Genomic DNA, 21,177 nt, shown 5'->3' with positions numbered 1-21,177 from the left:
ATACATGCACACACACGCATGCACACACTCTCACGCACACATATGTTGTTGTTGTTTACTCCTTAAATGCTTTGAATGGACACACTCACAGAGAAAGAAACTCCTAAACACAAAAAAAACACACTTATATTCACACATAATCATAATCACTGCAAAAAACAAAACAGGCAGGGGGACAAAAGGCTGTGTTTTCAGTGTTGTGTGTATGTCGGCGTCTCTGTGTGTGTATAGCTTATGGCCTCAGGTGAAAGCACATGCTGCTTCCTTCCAAAGAAAAGTTGGTGTGTGTGTTAGGAAGGAGAGAATGAGGGGGGTGGAGCCAAGAGGAGGAGCTATAGACTTCTGTCTCGCACATACACTCACTTCAGAGTACACACACTCGCATTAGTGTGGATATCAGCACCCGGAGCTGGAAGGACAGAAGGAGCGGAGAACTACTGCACCTGTCCCACACACACACGCTATCTTCACAGACATACAGGGAGAAAGGATCTGACCGGACGTCCCTATGTGTGGATGGGACCAGAGTTATACAGTAAGTGTGGAGCATTCGTTCGTATGCTCAATTTTTTTTTTACATTTTTACTAAAAGATACAGAAGAACAAAGATTGATTTTTTGCTTTTGTATTTTTTTTTTCTTTTAGTTTTAGAGAAACTAAATAAAAATTTCAGAATTTAGAGTAGAAATAAAACTTTAAGAGTTTTTTTTTGTGTGTGCTTTTTAATCCAGTTTAATATACTTTTAAGCTTATTTTAATCTCATTTTCAGCCTTGTTTTCTGAACATTAGGACGATTTTTAATTAGAAATTTGAGGTTGCGTGACAACGTGACTTCATTTTTCTAATAAGATTTTTCTTAAAATGGTTAGCTGCTGTTGCAGATGCTTTTACTAGTTTGAAAAACTGAGGTATTACAATGTTTGTTTAGCAGCTCAGTTATTTTCACATATTTGACGTATTTTCTACATATTTTTACAAATCAATCATTGTTTGTTCATGGAAACATGTGATTTTTGTTATAACAGTAGTGTTTTTTCCCCCACATGAATTTCAGAAAAAAACAGTCTTGGCATGATTCCTCATGTCTGTTTTTTCAGGTTTTTAGAATTTAATGTTGTTATTTAATGTCATTTTAATGTGAAATCTGGCTGCCTGTATGCAGATTCGCCTTTTACATATTTTTCAGTTGCTCTACATGTGCAAACAGTGAATTGTTTCTTGGTTCTTGGTTTCACTATTAGTTTTCAATGTTGCAGCTGTTATGCAAAGTAAATTCAAGAGAGATCAAATATTGTATTTTCATAACTGATCACTTTCAAGTGATCTTCATTTTAATAACAAATTGGGCAGAACCTGTTGTTCGCTTAGCGTATCCTTTGTAGTAAAAAAAAAAAATCCAGCCGCTGATTGGGAAAAATCTTTCTCACTGGAGTTTTTATTGTTTTGCTAGTCAAAAATTAGATTTTGTGGTTTTAAGATACTTAAATGTATTTTGGGTGATTTGCTTTGTTACAGCCTGGCAAGTCAGACTGTTACAGTCAACATACTTTAAGATTCTGGGTTTAGAAACTACTTTTTGATTGCAATTCTGGAACAGGAAAGTCAGTTGCATTGGTTGCAAGTGCTCAAAAGTGTTGTCTTCTATAAAAGTGTTAAAATTTGAAAATATAAGTCTACATTTTCAGTAACTAAGGGTGTTTATAGAGTTTATTTTCATGTGTAACTTTAGTATCTGTGTGCTGACTGTTTAAGCACAAAGTTGTTGAATGTGAGGGAAATATTCTTTTTTGTGGCTTCAGAAGCATTTGCAGACCTGAGTGTGCTCACTGAAGATCTGCTGCTTTCTGCTGCTCTGCGTGGGACAAGCAGCATGTTTGTCCCTTTGTGGATATCTGCCTGTCCCTGTATGTGTGTGTGGGATTGTCTTGGGTGGGATCACGTTTGAAGTTTTGTTTGCGCTGCTGTGGCCCCCCAAATGGAAAAGTTTTGACGCTCCCTTCCTCATCACTCCCCCGTCCATTACTAACATACATACACACACACAAGCTGGGAGTCGGGATGATTTGCCGGTTCCGCTGCAGTGCCACTCTGCTTCCAATTTTAGCTTCATTCAGACACAGACAGCATTTCCTTCCTCTGTCTTCAACCCCAGGGAGAGACACGGAGGAGGGGGAATTAAGAGGGAGGAAATACGGAAGATGTTAGCGTCACATAATCTGAGTAGATTCATCACATTATCCAGCAAAGTCCAAATTTCTTACATGTGTAAGCTAGTTAAGCTCCAAGTTGCAGTGTCGTTGTCTTTCTGAGTAAAAGCATGGGAGAAAACGACCGCAAACAAAACAGGAAAACTTTCTTTGCTTCAGGAAAAGAAAGAAAGTTAGAGACAAAGAGGTCACTTGGAAAGTTTGCTCAGACCGTTAATTACTTTTTGTTATATTGTTCTTTTAAACATCGGGTCGATTTTTTGAGGCTCAAGCATAGAACTTCGTTTACGCTTGATCTTTTGTAAAGGGGAAAATCTCATCGACAGCGCAGCTTGTAAAAACTACACACAGTTCTTCATATGGTTTGGGATTTTCATAATCATATTTCGTCACTATGTGTGAGAGCACAAGCTCAGTTCCTCATCAGTTGCTTTTCGTTATCGCGCTTGATCGTTGTCTCCTGAGGTATCCTACGCTCCTATATCAGCCTGAGTCATGTTCAGTTTCACCTTGAAGACATCACTCAATTCTGATAACAAAAAAGCTTTGTAATACAAACACCAGTAAGACCAGAAGGGCCATTTCAGGTGATTAAAATGATTGGGACTGTAGTCAAAGGAATGAATTATTATAATGCTGGATTAGGAGTTTTATTTGGAAAATGGTATGCATTTAGATTATTAGATCATTATTATTATTAAAATGAGCTGGTCTTTACTAGAGTCATGACAAAATGAAGACTGGAATTTTGTCATTTCTTTCCCCTAATTGTTTCCCAAATTAGTTAACATTTAGTCTAAATAGTTGACAAGACAAGCAGCTTCCTGTCTTTCCCTTAGTGTGCATGTTCATTTACGCGTGTGTGTAAGTGTGTCTATATGTGTGTATGTCTGTGTGTGTGTGACTGTAGCATTAGTCAGACCCCCTCCTTTCTCACTGAATCACCACACATAATAATCACATCTCTTCCTCTCCTCTTTGTCTTTCCTGATCTCTTCTTTCGGAGTTTATCTTACATCATTCCAATCCTTTTCTTTCTTTCCTCTTATCATTTCCTCCCATATCTCCTTCTCTTGTGGTAGTTTTTCCCACCACTCCCAGTTTCTACTTTCTCTTTTTTTCTCTTCTTTAACTTTTTCTTTTTCTTATTTGCCTCTTGCTGTCCGTTCTTCCTTTCTGTTGCTTTTTTACTGTCTGTCTCGATTGATCTAGTTTCCTTTTCCTTTCTTCCATCTACTCGGCTTTCTTTCTCTTACTTCTTTCTTTTTTTGTTCTATTTTTGCAATGTCTTTCTTAATTTCAACTATTTTTCACTTGCTGAGCTTCCATTAGTGGAAATATTTAGATAAAAGTGATCAGAAGTAACCTTTTTCGCTCCTGCCTTTCCTGTCCAGGCGACCTCTCATAGCTCGGCCATGTTGACCAGTGAGGGGGCGCACACCATGGAGCAGGACGACGCACGCCACGGAGCCAAGATGGCTTCCTCTGCCACCAGCACAGGCTCAGGTGGAGCGGGCACGATGACAGATAACGACGTCGACATGGAGGAAGCAGACATGACACAGTGGACAGAGGCAGAGTTTGAAGAGAAGTGCACGTATATTGTCAAAGACACGGCATGTGAGGCGGGCCCAGACGGTGATGCCATGATGATGTCGACGACCAGAGCCGAGGCTTCGCTGCCCCGTAACTTGGCCTTCAAACACCTGGCTGGCAGCAAGGAGGTCAGACTCTCTCTCACACTCACAAACGCACACACACGGGCACATGCTGGCAGACAGACAAACTTTCTCTCCAGCCAGAATATTTCATACACATTGAGGCAGAGAAAGGCATCTGTACATACACACAACTGTGAGTCAGACATGGGTCATGTAATAAAAAAGGGGTCAGGTCTCGTAAAACTTCACACACACACACACACACACACACACACACACACACACACACACACACACACACACACACACAGAGGCATTTATGTGTGCGTGGGTGTGTGAAACATCAGAAACAGATTTGACTTACAGTGCTGTTTTATCAGCTTGTATCTATCCATGAAAAGGATTGTGTCATCTGAGAAAAATTATGGCGCCTTGATCGCAATTGTTTCAAGTCATAAAACTACTTGAAATACCGAAACATGCAGGCAGGGGGCACCATCAAGCCTCTCATCCAACACAGTGCATCAGACTGTTTCCATCTGCTCGTCTTAAAACTGCTGAATGAGAAAGTGTCAGAGTGTGATTTGAGCTTTGATCACTCAAATGCTTCATATGAAGCATTTGACGATTTCCTGTACTGTAAATATTTCTTTACTAACCAATCGCCCACTACATGATTATAGATAAGCTTAAAGTAATAGACTTTTTTTCACTGATCTAACTGGGGGTGGCAAAGTCAAAATGTCAACAGGCAATGGATGAAACTTGATAACAGGGAGAGTGAACAGAACCACCATGACTCTTAGAGTGATAAGAGTGGTTTGCAGCAGCAAAGGGTTAAAAAGCATTTAATAATGTTCCAGAAAACAATCAGATATCCAAGTGACTAAGAGCAAAAATAAGCAATTTAAAAAAAAGCTTGTTTCCACTTTAGAGATTGTCACAGATAGGATATTTTAAAGTAGAAAAGCCACAGCACTTCTATGCTGTGTTTCAAGGTATTTTAAAGATGCATGACTGTCGCTCAGAAAATGTCAGTTTTGGCACTTGGGAGGTTCCCAGTAAAGCTGCTTGATGTCATTGATTTTTTTCACCAGGCGATTAGCAGTGGGAAGCTGAAGAGAACTTTACAAGCTGATATTCTATCAGATAATATTTAAGAGAGGGAAAAAAGGTAAGGCTGAGGATGGCAGCTTCTAGAAAGAAAGCTACATTATGTTCAAAGTGAGAGAGAGAGCTTTGTAAAAGCCTGTTAATAAGTTGGGTTTTTTTTAATCACATGCTAACACATTTTCATGTCTGGTCCTATTGAGGGAAAAATGGGGATTTCCCATGTCATCAGGGAACGAGGGGGTTTGGGAAAGACTTCTGTTTGTGTGGGTTAAGCATGAAGAAAATGTGTGTGAGTGCATTTCTCTACCATCCATGGCTGGAGCCAAACGTCTAGTCACCACATAATCCCTTGCTTTTCTTCTTCTTCCTTTTCTTCTTCTCACCTCTTGCTCTTTGATTGAATCAGATGACAGAGTGAGAAAAAAGGAGAAACATGGTTGTTGGTTTTTTTTTTACCCAAGTATCTGAATGTTTCCTCTTGAAGCATGTGAAGTGGCGGTGGTTTTGGTTTGATGTGGCAAGCAGTAGAGGTGTAAGGAGAGAGACAGAGGGAGAGACTCGAAGAAAGAGATTTTAGTTTTGTCTTCAGCCATTTGCAGTCACACACCAACACAGACGCTCCAGATGAACTCAAGTGTGGAGCTGGTTCATTAATCATTGTCTCTGTTGACAGCTGGTTGACGCTGTGTGTCTGAGTCTGTATTTGAAATAAGACTTAATGAGACTTAATGATATGTACTACAGATGGCTGTGCAGATATTATGAAAACACATATTCCACACACCTGAACGTCCTCTTCAAACATTTCAGACTTCATCATCATCACCCAATCCACTTCAAACATCCTGTTTGGCCTTGACGTGTTTTTTCCTAACCTGTCTATATGTGCGTGTCATCGTGCAGGTGGCTGGCGTGTGCAGCAGGGAGTACATCCCCAAAGGAACTCGCTTCGGTCCCCTGGTGGGCGAGATCTACACGGCTGACAGCGTCCCCAAAGACGCCAACCGCAAATACTTTTGGAGGGTGAGCACAAACATCAAAGATACACACAACAGCAGAAACACATACTTCCTCAGAAGCCGGAGAGACCCCTTCCTGTGACGTCACGCACATCTAAAGTCAGTCACCGAACAGGAAATTGGGTTTGCTGTTTTCTGTGTGTGTGTGAGTGTGTGTGTGAGTCTGTTCAAGGAACGGAGATGAGGATGTGATGTCAGCGTATACAAATAGCATGTCACGCTGCCGTTCCTGTAAGTCCACACACACTGACACACACTGTTCGCCAGAAGACGCTCCATCACTACCAGTAACTGACAATGCGACTGCACATACTCAAAAACCATCTACCTGACCACCGCCTACACAGTGTGTGGTGTGTGTGTGTGTGTGCGTGCATGTCTGTGTGTGTGTGTGTGTGTGTCTGTGTGTGTAGTATGTGAACCTAACCACAGTTCCATTCATGCTCATATCTCACTTTCTCACACACACACACACACACACGCCAAGCCAAGAAAAAAACGAGTTATTAAGACAGAGAACGAGAGAGACAGAGAGAGAAAGGGGGAGGAGAGGCAGAAAATGAGTTGGTCTTTCCTTTCCCTTTTCAATATAAAAGAGGATCTCCTCCTCCTCACCACTCTCTGTCTGTCTCTGTCTGTTCTTCTGGCTCAAAGAGATGAAAGTGAAGAGAGGGAGATGGTAAGGAATGAAACCATTAAGAAAGAGACGAGAAAAGATTTAAGATGTATGTATGTGATGCAGTTTATAACCAGTGGTGTCTGCTTGGTGGCAGCTACTTCTTTGCTACATGATAAGTAAATTATTTTGCTTTATTACTTCAATCAAGTATTCTGACAAACATGCAGCTGTTTTTACTTGTTTAGTTGTTTTCTGACTGATTTTTTTTAATCAATGAATTGCTTCTTTACCAGCATTTTAGCCAGTTGTTTAACTTCTTCTCCTAATTTTGCTAGTTCACTATTTTAATTAAGCGGTAATGTTACTTATTTAGATATTTGCTTTGTTAGCTACTTAAATTAACCTGTTTATTCATCAAATTGCTAGCATTGTAATTAAGATGTAATAAGTGAAGGAGGGGGTGAAATAAGAGTGAAATAAGTTTTTTGCATGTTACTGCTTTGTTTCTTCTTATAAGACCTGAATAAGCATAAAAAAGGAACAAAGGACAAGGGATTTATATTATTCTCCCTTTTTTCTGTTAAATTAACTTCAGTGTAATCTTACATTCAGGTAAATTAACTCACTATTATTTTTTTCTTCCTCTCTCTTTTCAGATTTATGTGGACGGAGAATTTCATCACTTTGTCGATGGCCTGGATGAGACTCGCTCCAACTGGATGCGGTATGTGAACCCGGCCCACTCGGCAGCAGAGCAGAACCTGGCGGCGTGTCAGAATGGCATGGAGATTTACTTCTATACTGTGAAGCCTGTCCCAGCTGGTGCCGAGCTGCTTGTCTGGTACTGCCACGACTTTGCCCGACGCCTGCACTACCCACCGTCTGGGGAGCTGATGATGCAGAAACTTAGTAAGTTCCCGTGATTTGACATTTTTTGAAACCACAAAGTTGATGAGTAGAAGTAGTGACATTCACTGGAACATTAATCATTAATTTTTCTTTCTGAAGTTAAACATAATTTGTTATCTGACATCTCGTGTGGTTAAAACTTACTACAGCATTCACTTGCTGTGAAAGAGCAGCATGCATTATTACTTGCCTGATGCACTGACCACCGCACATAAAAAACATGAAATCAATAGTCAGTGTAGGTGTGTTTGTCTTGACTGTGTCCTGTCGCCGCTCTTAAACCCTAGCAGTGTTTTTGAATATAGCTGTGTCTCCTTCCTCTCTCAACATTAGCCTGTCATTATCTCTCTCACACACACACACACACACACACACACACACACACACACACACACACACACACACACACACACACGCACTCAAAAGTACAAGACCAACAACCTTTCATCTCTGTCAGTATCAGCGTTGTATTTTTGCTTGTGTGTGTGTGCTAGTGACAGTGTAATTACACAGACAGGGGATACGGCCCCTAATGCCACAGTCTTACACGCTTAAAGACCCGCTTTTAACATAAAAGCTCGCACACACGTGCACGCACAAAACCTTGCTCAACCTCTGCAGAAGAGTCGGAGAGTGTGTTTGCTTGACTGCGTGTTTTCGGTGACCTTTTGACGGGAAAAACTTGCTCTCATAAGAGTATATGCAAAATGCACATTAACAAGTATTAAAAAGAGTTCTCAAATATTTGTGCTTTATTTCATACTAATGGTATTTAACTAATCAGTCTAACCAATAAAAAAGCTTAATCTCAACCTTTAAACACGGCCGACTAACTACGCTCATTCACTGTAGTTGAGCTGATCAAAGGGAGACCGAGCTAAGAGGAAAACAAAGGCAGAGAGTGGGAGCTGAGTGGTTTCCAGGTGTGACAGCAGGCTAATAGTAGTGTTAAGCTGGCAGAGGAACTAGCACACCCAGCCAGAGTGACTCCACTGCCCAGGGAAAAATGCGCATGACCTGGGGCACAGAGGCAGGAGGTACCCACGATCCCTTTGCCTGCCTCCCCTCCCCGCAACTCAGCGTGTATACAGTAGAAGTGTTGCCTTTAATTAGGTTCCCCTGTCAGTTAAGCCCCACAGGCTTTGTTGACCTACCAGTGACTTGAATACCGATTCTTACCTGCAGCAGAAACAGTTGTTTCATTTGACTCCATTTTTGTCCTGGAGCTACCACACAAGTTTCTAGCCCTTTTTCATTTATTTTTTTTTTACTTCTACTGATCTTTCATTCCTAAAATGAGTAAAACATTTGACTGTTGGTGTTGCCCACTACAGTTAAGCTTTACAAACGTTGTCAGAAATAATGTCATTGGCTGAGTAAAACGAAGAAGAAAAACCACAATCTTTCTGACTAAGTAACGTTAAACTGAAACTCAGTTAAAAGGGCAAAAGGTAAAAGAAGAGGAAGCTGCTTTGCTGAATTTTAATAGTCATGCTGCGCACCGAATGTGATACCATTAAGTCATCGAAGTTTATTAGTGATTTTAGTCTATTTAACGTTGCTTTACCGGCATCGACTGTTGTAAAATATTGTTATTTTTCACCGATTTGTTGCTTGAGGAAGTGGACTCATTTTGTTCGCTACTAATGCAAGTAGATGCGCCCGAAATGAACCGCTTAAATACTAAATAAGTTCCACGTTTTGGTAGGGTAGCTAGCTAATGCAAATCTAGGCACTAGATAACCATTATAAACTAACTCTTTGCAATAATTTGGTAGCCTACCCACTAGATTATTTTGGGGCTTTCAAACCATTTCATTTTTAGAGAAATTAGTCTACACTGCAAAAACTAAAATCTCTGATACCGCCCACTAGATTCTCATCAAAGTTTTGCGTTTTGCTCGTTGTAAAATGTTACATGTGTCCTTAAGGAGGCACTAGAGCTTCTGTTCCGAACCGAGCGACAACCTGTATTATATTCCCGAGGAGCGCAACGATGACAGTTGTTTGTATCATATTTTTCTTTCTGGTTTTAGCTCTTTCTAGCGCAGTCATAGCAAAACCAGACATATGTATGTGTTTAAGTGTGTGAGCAAAATGAGTGAGCATGCACCACAGTTTTACTCCCTCACTTTCTCCTTTTTCTCTTTTTGTCGCCGTCATATGCGCTCTTGAAGTGTTAGCGCTGGAGAGCACCTGTCATCCATGTGTGTGTGTGTGTGTGTGTGTGTGTGTGTGTGTACATGCGTTGTGTTCAAAGACACTCTCTCTTCCCACACACACGCACACAGTCAGGAGCGTGACATGCCACCATATTTATAGCCACCCTTTTCACCTCAAACACATGCACACAAGCTTGCTGCTCATGTGTGTGCGAGCGTGTCAGCCAATCACGCTGATATATTTGCCACTTAAAAAGACTAGAAAGAAGGTGGAGGAGGGAATGAGAGAGGTAGAGTTGCACCTCCTACCCCCCTCTGTTGACTACTTGAACTTCCTGGCAGAAGGGCCGTGTTGACAGATTGATATCTCCAAGATGGCTGCCCTGTTTGTTTTTCAGAAGAGGGATGGAGGGAGGAGGTAGAGAAGGAGGAGTAAGACTAACTGATAACCTCAGTGTTTACACACTGTCGCTATACTGCTGACAAAAGGGTCACTGACTATGTGTGCAACTGTGAGTGAAGGGCTGAATCAGGAGGAGTTAAGCAAATTTCACCAGTACTGGCACTTAAGATTAACTTTGACATGCTCCGTCTCTCTCAAACACACACACTTGCAATATCACACACGCATGTCCCTCTGGGCGACCTCGTAGTAAAAACTTGACTGCCCACTAAATGAGCTTATAGGTAATACACAACGGCATTTTAAGAGCCCATCTGTGGCAATTTAACAGCCGAGATGTGCTGCGAACTGACATCCCGGGGCTTTTAGAGTGTATGTGAGTGAGCTCGCCTCCTAATCTACTCTTTCATCATACTGAGAAGACAGTAGGTGCGAGTGAGTGAGGAGGAAGCGCTTTAATTTAACCTTTGACCCGGAAACAATAGCAAGTGGCCAGGAAAATGAGGAGAGCAGGAGCTTGATCAAACGTGTGTGTGTGCTGTCCAAAAGTGGAAGAGTCAACAAATCAGACAGAGGCCTTTGTCTGGAGGCGCCTCTGTGTGTGTGTACCTTGTCACATGGTGTAGGTGTGTGTATGTGTGTTTATGGAGGGCAGGTGGAGGCCAAGTTTTTTCTTAGTATATCTTTAGCAGGAAACCTTCCATCAGCCCTCTCTGTCGGTCTGCCACCATTTGATTTTATCTTGATTTTATAGACACACACACACACAGAATGCCTAAAGGGAGCTGTCACACCTCACTTCCCGTCTTTTGGCCCCACACTCGTTCGTCAAATCTGTCACGCTAATTGCCCCACTGAGTTACTAATGGTGTTTCTTAACACAGAGTTGCACACATCTCTACTACAGAGATTTTTATGTTCTTATAAAGAAGTTGTGATTTAAATGCCAAATGTTTTTAAAATCATTTTTTTGATTTGACAAACCCCTCCCTGACCATTTTTTTCTCTGTCTGTCCCTTCAGAGCAGTCTATTTTGGAGGTAAAGCAGCAGCAGGTGAGCAATGAGGAGCATGTGCAAGAAACATCCAGCCCGTCCCCTGTCGCAGTGACCCCCACCCCACCAAAGAAAGAACACAGTGTTCTTTCTATTCTGCGTGGCACCTCATCTTCGTCGTCCACAAAGAGGGAGCCCAACAGGCCGCTTCCCACACGTCCACGCTGTGCCGACAGCCCCGATCGTCTCCTGTACCCTCGTGCCCTCTACCCACCTCTCAGGGCCCACCCTCAAATATCTGAGGACTTCCTCAATCACAAAGCTGCCCGCCTTGCTTACCCCTCAACTCACTCGCCTGGCAACCAATCCTCAGCCACACCTAGCCCATCAGCAAGGAGCAGCCCAGAGAGCAGCCCTCACGGAAGCCCCTCTGGTGCAGCACCATCGCCTGCTTCCTTCTATCCCACCGGACTGGGAACCTATCCTGGTTATTCCCCACCGTCTGCCCCCCTCTCCTCTCCCTTCTACCCTCCAGGGGCCCCTTACTCACGTTATCTTATGCCCCATCACTATCCTCTCCCTGGTGGTGGCATCCCAACTGTAGGAGGAATCTTTCCCAGGATGTATCCCCTCTACAGCAACCTCCTGCCCCATCATGTGCCCCTCCTGCCTTCTGAAACACAGAGGCGCTTCCTAATACCTGACCCTGTGCACCCCTCCTCCATTTCTGGCCACAGAGACTTCCTCCTTCCAGGGCCCACAAGTGCCTTCTCAGCTGCTACTTCTCTGAGAGACACAACAGGTCCTCACAGCACTTATCCCAGGCACCCTCACTCTCATGGTTCAGCCCACGCTCCCTCCAGCGGCTCCCCGACTGCAGGCACAGCACCTCCCAGTGAGCAGGTGCCCACTAAGCCTACCTCAGCCCTGCTGGGCAACACCAGCGAGCGTTGTCACGATGACGAGGCAATTAACCTGACCAAGGTGAAGCGTGGTGCAGGCTCAGCAGGCTACAAGGCACTGCCTTACCCTCTGAAGAAGCAGAATGGCAAAATCAAATATGAGTGCAACGTGTGCAGCAAGACCTTCGGACAGCTGTCAAACCTGAAGGTAGGTTTTGGCTGTCATGTGTTTTTAGCTTATTATTAGTCCTGCATGCTTTTTGAATCACAATGTTATCTTTAGCATGTAGAGACGGGGTTTTTTTCTCTTCTTGTCACGCAGGTTCATCTTCGCGTCCACAGTGGGGAGAGACCTTTCAAATGTCAAACCTGTAGCAAAGGCTTCACTCAGCTGGCTCACCTGCAAAAACACTACCTGGTCCACACTGGGGAGAAGCCACATGAATGTCAGGTGAGAAAATATCACATTTATTGCTTTACCAGAGTGCTAATGAGCATAGATGACTGTTAACTGGTGGGTTTCTACAGGGTTCTGACAGGGTTTCTTTTTTTGCTTCTCATCATTCAGGTTTGTCACAAGCGCTTCAGCAGCACCAGCAACCTGAAAACTCACCTGCGCCTTCACTCAGGGGAGAAGCCCTACCACTGCAAACTCTGTCCTGCTAAGTTCACCCAGTTTGTCCACCTTAAGCTGCACAAGCGCCTGCACTCCCGCGAGCGTCCACACAAATGCCCCCACTGCCATCGCCACTACATCCACCTGTGTAGCCTGCGACTTCACCTGAAGGGCTATTGTTTGGCTGCAAGCTCCAGCTCTGGAAGCCCAGCCATTTCAAGCCAGATTGCCTTGGAGGAAGTGCACCGCGCCAATGAGGAGATTGAGCGCTTTGACGTCAGTGAACACGCTGAGCGACTGGAGCAGTTGCAGGGAGGGGTGGAGATGGAAGCCATGTTGGAGAAGCAGGTTTTGGGGATGCTATGGAGGGAGAGTGACATTAAGTCCTCAAACTTCCATCCCCACCACAAGAGTAAAACCACTGAGCTTCGGTCTGCAGGTTATGGTGCGTACGAGTCCCCAAACGAGACGTCGGTCATCAAGATGCGGCACAGCAGTCCCATCCCCCCACTTCCTGCCAACATAACTGTCAAGCAGGAATCAGAGGATCACGCTTAAGTGACCTTTTTGCACCTGAGAGACATAGAGCCAAGACTGCATGGTGGACTGGGTTGCCAGGAGCAACAACTGTAAATATGTCTACCTGGTTGTCATGAGTAGTGACATCATGACCACTCCAGGGTTTAAACCTTTCAGGGACTCACGTACTCAGGGCTGCACTGTCCCATGACTACTTAATGGTTTCAGCATTTATTATACTTAGAGACAATCATGTACACAGGATTTACCTGTAATGTTATTAATATAATGCTTTTATCATTGTTGTTCTTGTATTATTTTATTTTTAATTTCAGATGTCCGTGGGGTTTTTTGATCGTTTTGTTGTTATATACTTAATTTATTTTACTTTTATTTGTTGTCTTCAAAAGCAATATGTGGGATGGTTACATTGATTTTCTATAGTTTTTTTTTTCCTGTGGCCATTTCTTTGTAGATAGTCACTCTCCCTATGCATATATCTGTCTTGTGACCTCTGACCTATAGAACCAGGGGTATCCATTCTTCAGGGTTTTACCTATTTAAATGTAGAAATCAATAATAGCAGGTTGAAAGGCTTAAGAGAGCTTGCCAAAGCGTGGCAGAGCAATTTGTTAATTTAGAAAGAAGACGTTTAACTCAGCCCTGCTTAATAACTTCTCTACGCCCTTTTCTGATGCCTACTTAATTTAAATGAAACAAGAAAGGGCATTTTTTTGTATATTTTTCACAACGGTTACCTCAGTGTGGATGCGATGAGTGTGTGTCTGTGTGTGTTTGCATTTAAAAGGACAGCTGAAGATGGGAGTTTTGTATTTATTTGCTTTCTTTTGCTACTTGAAGAAGAAGAACCAAATTGAACTGGAGTGCAGCTCTTCATGTGGTCCAAAGAAGAGGCACAGCCTGCTCAACGTGTAGCACATAACAGACTTGGGAGGCTGGTAAGCCACCTCCGTTCCCTCGTCCCTCCTCTTGTTTTGTTTTATCTTCTATTTAACGTTGTCAACACCCAACAGAGGTGTGAACGTCCTCACATTTAGGGATTTACAGTTGACACCAGAAACCAAAGTTCGCTTGGCTTTCATTTTAAATGCGCACCAAAAAAAATGGAAATATCCAAACAAAGGAAGGACTTGAGAAATCAAAATGCTGAAGAAGGGAAGGGATGATGTATTTTGTGTACATGGTGAGGTGTTCACTCTTTAGCTGTGGTCTTTCGTTGTGTTTCATGTTTTTGATTTTATTGTTGTTAATGTTATTTGTTAATACTTTGGTTGAGAAACAATGGCCCATTTCTTCAACCCTGCCCGTCCACTATCTCGTTACCGAACTGGCCTACACCAAAGCACCTCGGCCTTCCTTCATGCACTGGCCCCCTCGTCCTACTTTATATCTTCAGTGCCGATGCTCACACCATTCACACTTTGTACAATATATATGATACTGGTCATCATGGCATTAAGACCCAACTTAATGTTACTACAACGGTGCAACTGTGGTTTTCGTTAGCAGTTACACGCCAACACCCTGATCTCCATAGCTTCCTCCTCTGTTTCATCGTCTTTTTCTCTAACTAATGTTTGACCAAAGCGTGTCTTTCTTCGTTCAGAGCTTTAACTCCAGAGGAGATACCCCTGAAAACTGTCTCTGTTTACATTCTGTTTACATAGTTATTTATGAGCGAATATGTCAAAATGTGTAAATTATGATATAAATCTTCACTGTTGAAATCTAAACGATATGGCTCTGTGTGTTTTATTTTAATTTGGGGGTTGAAAAAAAACAAACATTAACTATACATGAACTGTACAGAAAATCTGATAAAAGGTGAATAGCAATGCTTACCTTTTATAATTATATTACTATCTGAATTTATAGCTGTATGTGCTGTAATTGTAGCATATATTTAATCATCAAAAAACACTTCATACAATCACTACTTGAAAGTACATCACTATATATCTACAAGTTATATTCCTGCCTAAAAGAAGTAGACAAAGCTACTTACAATTGCTTTTATGGGCCAAATTAATGTATAACCTGAAAATTTAAATCTATTTTCAAAGTATAAACTGAAATTTTGATCTAATGTCTCCTGAGCTTCTGGAAATTTGTCAATTTTGTCTATAAGAAATTGAAAATCTATTATAATTCTTGACTGAGTTAAAATAGGTGCAATTGCAAACATCTATTCCTTAATATCTGAATAGATGTATATGACTGGAGACTGCAAAACCCTAGAGCTTTCAAGAGGCTGTAAAAGCCCATCACCAATACTTTATCACTTTATTTGCCTGATGTCTGTGGAGTGAGTGAGACCCAGGCACAGACAGAGGCGAGGAGACTGAACTTGAGTTGCAAACCAAAAACAAGCCTTTATTGTGGCTGATAACATGAATACAACTCAAACGAAGGCAAACGGGAGTGACAGCTAACTGAAAACCTACACTGGGAAAAAATTAAGATAACAGAGACGATACAGAGGAACTATGCTGACTAGATAGAACGAGGTAACACAGACGACGTGACACTGAACACAGGAAGACTGAGGACTTAAATACACACATGAGGTGAGCTCCAATGAAACATAATGACAACACAGTGGAGAGTAACACTGGAAACACTAACATGAGACATGGACCTTCAAAGTAAAACTTAAGGGCAAACTCTTAACCAGAATAACACTGAAACTTGGGATTATAATATTCAAAACAGGACAACTAATGAACCACAATACAGAAAAATACCAAAATACAAGAAACTGAAAATGCTGGGTCAAAATGACCCAGAACCGTGACAATGTGACTTAAGGCACTGCGAGGTCCCTCAGACTCCTTAACACCTATGAGCTGGCACAGTTTACTTTTAATATCCGGTAAAGGTACTTTTCTGTAATTTTCAGAAGGACTTTGCTACAGTACATTTCCCTCAAACAGTACACATAAGCACACAGTCAGATACATGTTCTTATAACTGTTCATACATACTTATATACATGCATTTAAAGAAAATCTAATCTACAAAAATGAGTCAGGATAAAGCTATTCTCAATGTTTAGTCCTGACGTGTGCAAAAGCAGACACTGAGACCTCGGAAACGATGACACAGGCACCCATGTTCTTGGTTTTGAGTGGGCCTTTTAAAGCAGTGTGTGTCCTTTTCTTGATTTGTCACAGTGCTTCTTTGGGACAGTTAAATGAGTATGACCACGTATTGTGTATATGACTGTTGACTGGTCATGCATTATGGTTTTCAGGTGGCTTAGTATGACATATGGAGATTACAGAGATCACTTTTGTTTTAAAACATAATAATGCTGATGTAGCCCCTTTCTTGTTTGTATATTTAAGATGGTGACCTCACGCTGCACATTTCCGACCACAGCCCTGCTCAACTTCAACCTGAGTAAAGGTCTAACCATCCAGATTAACTGAAAACACCTGCATGTGTATGTGTGTGTGAGAGTGACTGTTACTTTCATTACAAGCAGAGCTCAGTCATAGATGAAACCCATCAAGTAAGAGCAGTAAAAGATGACGTCTGAACATTAAGGGAAAGGACAGCCTAAAGAAAAGCATTATGTTATGCAAACAGCTGAAAAATCATCACAGGCTACATTACTGTTTTTAATAATTTTGTTTTTTTGCACCATATCAACTCACTCATTCGAACTTTTATCACTGAACCTGCAGTAAAAGTGGAAAGCCATGAATCTTTATGTCTATTTCCGTGCAATGCCAAGCTTTAAGACTAGAGCAGGAAATGGGAACACAGTTCCCAGTGCCCTATGGGCTGCACTAACTGTGGTCTGTCTTTTATCCTGCCATGCAGGAGACAGGCAAACAAGTGAGTCATTTTTTTAGATCTTAAACTCAAAGCTGTTTTCAGAAATCCACCACAGCCTTAAACTTTTCTAGACATAGAGCTGCATGTGAGAACGCAACTATCTGGACTGGATCAGACAATAAAAACAGTCTGCAACCTTCCAGCTCTCTAGCACAAAGCCCATGTGATAATCATAACAAATTTACAGTGGCCGAGTGGGGATCATATGTCCTGTCCGGAGGAGCTAACCCGCACGATAATCACATGTATTTAAGTGAGTGAGTATTTCCAGTAATGAGAATCTCTTTGAGATGTTTTATTGAAAGGGTGACTAACGATAGTGTTAAATAAATCAATAAAATTCAGTACATGGTTTATTGGAGTGCCATATGTGCTACATGTTAGAAAAAGAAAATTCTTATGTTTTAATATATTCGTTTTTATGTTGTGACAAGTGACATTGTTGTGATAGTACAGTGTGGTTTTTGCAATCTCTGTGTGATACTAAAATAAGTCAGAGCATCCCATTTTCAAGTCAGCAAGTTTACTCACTGTATGAAATCACATAACTGTGTAACACGTGGAGTGCTAAGGACAACGGACTACCTGTTAGTACCAAATAATGAAGAAGGAAAACATTTTTATGTTACAGGACAAGGACAGTACAGTCTGTACAAAAGCAGTAAGGTCAACCAACAAGTTTTGGCTGTCTTAAGGGAAAACCTAATGGGTCTGGTATATAAAAGATAAACGTATACATGACATCATCAACAAGTGTGTGGACTTGTGTTTCTGGAGCGTTGGAGTTTGGAACTGAAGCTTTTCGGTTTTTGTTTTGTTTTCTTTTTTTGTGGCTCCAGATGTGACCATATTTAGCTAAGCTGGAAAATTGCTAATTAATTAGCTAATGCTAATCAGCACAGTAAATCCATAAACTGTAATAGTACGTCACAGATGTCTTGTGTGGTCTGAAAATCACCTGCATTTAAAATCCAAAATACCCAATACATTGCAGAGAGGTCCATTTTGGTTCAGTAGACTTCATTGCTAGCTAGCAGCTAGCTGCCTATCCTGGCACCTCTTGACACTCAAAGCAGCAACACCCACATAATGCTTTCCATTTACTTTGGAAACTGAAGCTGGCAGTGACATCACTCCTGAATTGACCAAGTTCGAGTACTAGTAATCAGAAAGTAGAAAAAAAAAAAACAGGGTTTGTTTTGCTCCTTTTCAAGACAGAGCCATTCATCCGTCGCTAGCAATACAATGCAATGCCTGCTGCAGCATGTTCACAGACAATGCCGGGTCAGTAAATGGCTAAATTACTGAGTCGCAAATACTGACCAATGGTCGCACAGAAAAGCTGCAAGTCCACCATCTTGGACTGTGAGATTGCACTTTGTTGGGTCTTCTTTGACATTCAGAGTGGGAAATTCAGGGGCATTCCTGTTGAAAATATGACACAGAAGTTGTGATTTCTTATGTTAAAAATACACACCCTGTACATTTAAACAGTAAAGTAGTTACTGGCGAGAGGAAATACATTTTTTTGTAGTATGCTAAACATATGAGAATTTTTGCTGAAAAGCAGAAGTGGACATAAGAGGATTTGCAGGTTTTGGCAACTCCACACTGGCTTTATTTTTCATTCCTTGAGCATTTTGGCCCTCCACCATGTTTAATGCTGTAAAGGGATTATTACTGATTAATGCTGTTTTCTGACTTTTACACTAGTAGGTTTTTCAGTCACTCAATTTACAGAAATATACACCCAGAGGCTCACGGTTTAAACTGTATTTTCTGCATGATGAAATAATGAGTTTTATCTTTTACTGAAAGATCACAGACCCATGTAAAATGTGATTAAAGTTTATGTTTCCTTTCAATTGACATAAATGGTAGTTGAACGAGGGCGGAATATGAAGTTTTGGGCCGATAATAAACAATAATATGAATGAAACGTTTATGAAATACATTCTAGGAAAGCCAAAATCCTTTAAAAAAAATCACACTTAAAAATAAACATTTAAAGTGAGGAGCGTCATTTCATCAAACTAATTTCTTCTGAAATTAATCTGAACAGCAGCCAGCTGACTTAAGCAGAAAACAAGTGATAAAACAAATTCCACCTCCATATTATTAAGGATCCCACCGAGAGTAAAAAGTCACTGTATGAGAAAGCAGTATGAATCCATTACCTCATCACTCAACTAACAACACTCGGTGCGCCCCCACCCTTTGACTAAGCATCTTTCACTTTTGCACACTTCATCGCTCTTTCCTGTTTGTTCAATCTTATTATTACTATCAGGGAAACTTCTCAAGCCACCCGTTGACACAGCGAGTTCCACTACCCCAGCTCTGGAGGAGGGGGGATATCCCACGGTTCCAGATGCACGTATCGAAACGACAGGCCCGCCTTCCACTTGCCTAGGCTGAGGTGACTTTTGTTTATCTGGTATCCAATTTCCCCACAACGTTTGATAAGGTTTCAAACTTTATCTCATCTTACACAGCCCTCCCTTTCACAAGAACAGCTTCTTACCAAAGTGAGATACCCACAGTTTTGAAGAAAAGGGACGCCCACGGGTTAAAGTTAAAGGAAAATGGCGTCCATCTGAGGACAGTTAGGGGGAAATACTGGAGAAATGTAGACATTTCTACGCAAGCCTGCGGTAGTTACCTGATGATCATGCAGTGATTTTAGCCTGCATTTCAACTGTGTACATTTTCTTATTTCAATATCAAGTAATCATAAGGGGTCAGTCAACATGTAAATTACTTTAGATTAAACATACTCGTCACGAATATTTTCTATTTGCCACATGTAGCATGGTAATAACCTGACTTTTCTCAAACTTTGTCAGTGGAAACCTGGAGTATGGTTAATGTTGGGTCCATTCTTCCTTTATGTTGAGCAGGTAAATAAATACCTTGGGTCCTCTTTTTCAGGAAACTCAAAAAAAAAAGGCTCGAAGTTGTGACATGTTTATATTTCCCTTAAATTGAAATTGATTGTACCTGTCCGTGTGGTAATTTGATACCCAGCTGCCATGTTAGACAAGTGGGAGGAGAGGCGTGAAGTGGTGGGAGGTTCACTGAAATGAAACAGTGCAAACAGTGTTGGTATTTGGAAGGAAGTAGGTCTTAGAAATCTGCTGTAAAACCATTCCACTGCTGAGTGGGTACTACTGTAAACAAGGGTGATGTAATCTCTAGTGAAAAATGAAAATTGTTCCGTTGTGTAGATAACCCATTTCATTTAATGTTCCCTTGACTAGACGTGTTTAAATCCATCTATGAATTATTATGAGTCATTTCAGTTTACATTTTTGACACATCTGCAAGACAAAGAAAAGATAAAAGGAGAAAAAAACAACCTACCGTTTGTTCTACTTAAAGTCTTTTTTCTCACCTCGTTTTAATTTAATTTCAAAGTGACATATACTTTTTTCCGTTATGTGTGGGGAAAATAGAGCAGCAGAATAATATCAATGTCCAGCTGGATGGAGTCTAATCAGAGACTGATTGTATGCTCTCCCACTACTTAACCATCAGGACATTTTTTAGTGAAGATGTTTCTCATGAGGTCCACACAATTACAATTTTGGCACGTTTCCTACCATGTTTTCATTTTCTTACCCAGCAAGAGTCACAGTGGGCCACCCTACACTACACTACACTGGCTACCTGTTAGAGAGAGAACTGATTTTAAGCTTTCACTAATTATTTTTAAAAGCCTGATATGCGTTTATTCCTGCCTATATTATAAATTTAGCCACACCTTATGAACTAAGCCACTGCCTGTGATCCTCGGGTCAGCGGTTGATCACAACAGGAAATCAAGGATTATTTTTAATGTTGACTCATTTTTTATCCTTATTGTATATCACTACCCACTATAATTCTTCATATTTTTGTTCTGGTTTTATTGCTTATTAACCAGCCTTGCCACTTTGCCCGTCCTACACAGAGCGTACTGTTTTTGTCCGGTAATATACAAAAATTGTCTCTGTTCATGAAGCAGTACTAACAGGGAGCACTTTGTCCTCGTCGCTCTATGTGTTACACTGTTGAGTAATTTGAATATTGCTGAGGTCACAGATGGAGGAAATTGACTGACCATTGAAAGTGAGATATGAATAACTTTAGTGTGACGCAGAGAACAATCAGACAGTGGTCTGCTGTCACACGACTGCCAGTATCACT

The 21,177-nt window shown here is 41.4% G+C and overlaps 1 protein-coding gene across 1 annotated transcript; it reads left to right on the top strand.

The window, feature by feature from the left end:
• Positions 1-370: 370 nt before the first annotated feature.
• prdm1a (PR domain containing 1a, with ZNF domain) lies at positions 371-14,879 on the top strand. Its single transcript, XM_004560138.3, has 7 exons — positions 371-535; positions 3,603-3,932; positions 5,886-6,005; positions 7,277-7,529; positions 11,117-12,198; positions 12,313-12,441; positions 12,559-14,879. Exons 1-7 carry the CDS (start codon positions 509-511, stop codon positions 13,162-13,164), a joined length of 2,547 nt encoding a protein of 848 aa, XP_004560195.1. The 5' UTR covers positions 371-508; the 3' UTR covers positions 13,165-14,879.
• The last annotated feature ends 6,298 nt before the right edge of the window (positions 14,880-21,177 follow it).

This window comes from Maylandia zebra, linkage group LG11, assembly GCF_041146795.1.
Source record: "Maylandia zebra isolate NMK-2024a linkage group LG11, Mzebra_GT3a, whole genome shotgun sequence".
NCBI classification, from domain to species: domain Eukaryota; kingdom Metazoa; phylum Chordata; class Actinopteri; order Cichliformes; family Cichlidae; genus Maylandia; species Maylandia zebra.
The sequence above is the reverse complement of the archived record's forward strand: the minus strand, read 5'-3'. Positions and strand labels throughout refer to the sequence as shown.

Excerpts from the sequence above, each read along its gene's own strand:
- prdm1a (XM_004560138.3), top strand. The coding sequence starts at position 509 with ATGTGTGGATGGGACCAGAGTTATACA. Across the intron at positions 3,933-5,885 it reads ACCTGGCTGGCAGCAAGGAG|GTGGCTGGCGTGTGCAGCAG; the intron begins GTCAGACTCTCT and ends GTCATCGTGCAG. Across the intron at positions 6,006-7,276 it reads ACCGCAAATACTTTTGGAGG|ATTTATGTGGACGGAGAATT; the intron begins GTGAGCACAAAC and ends CTCTCTTTTCAG.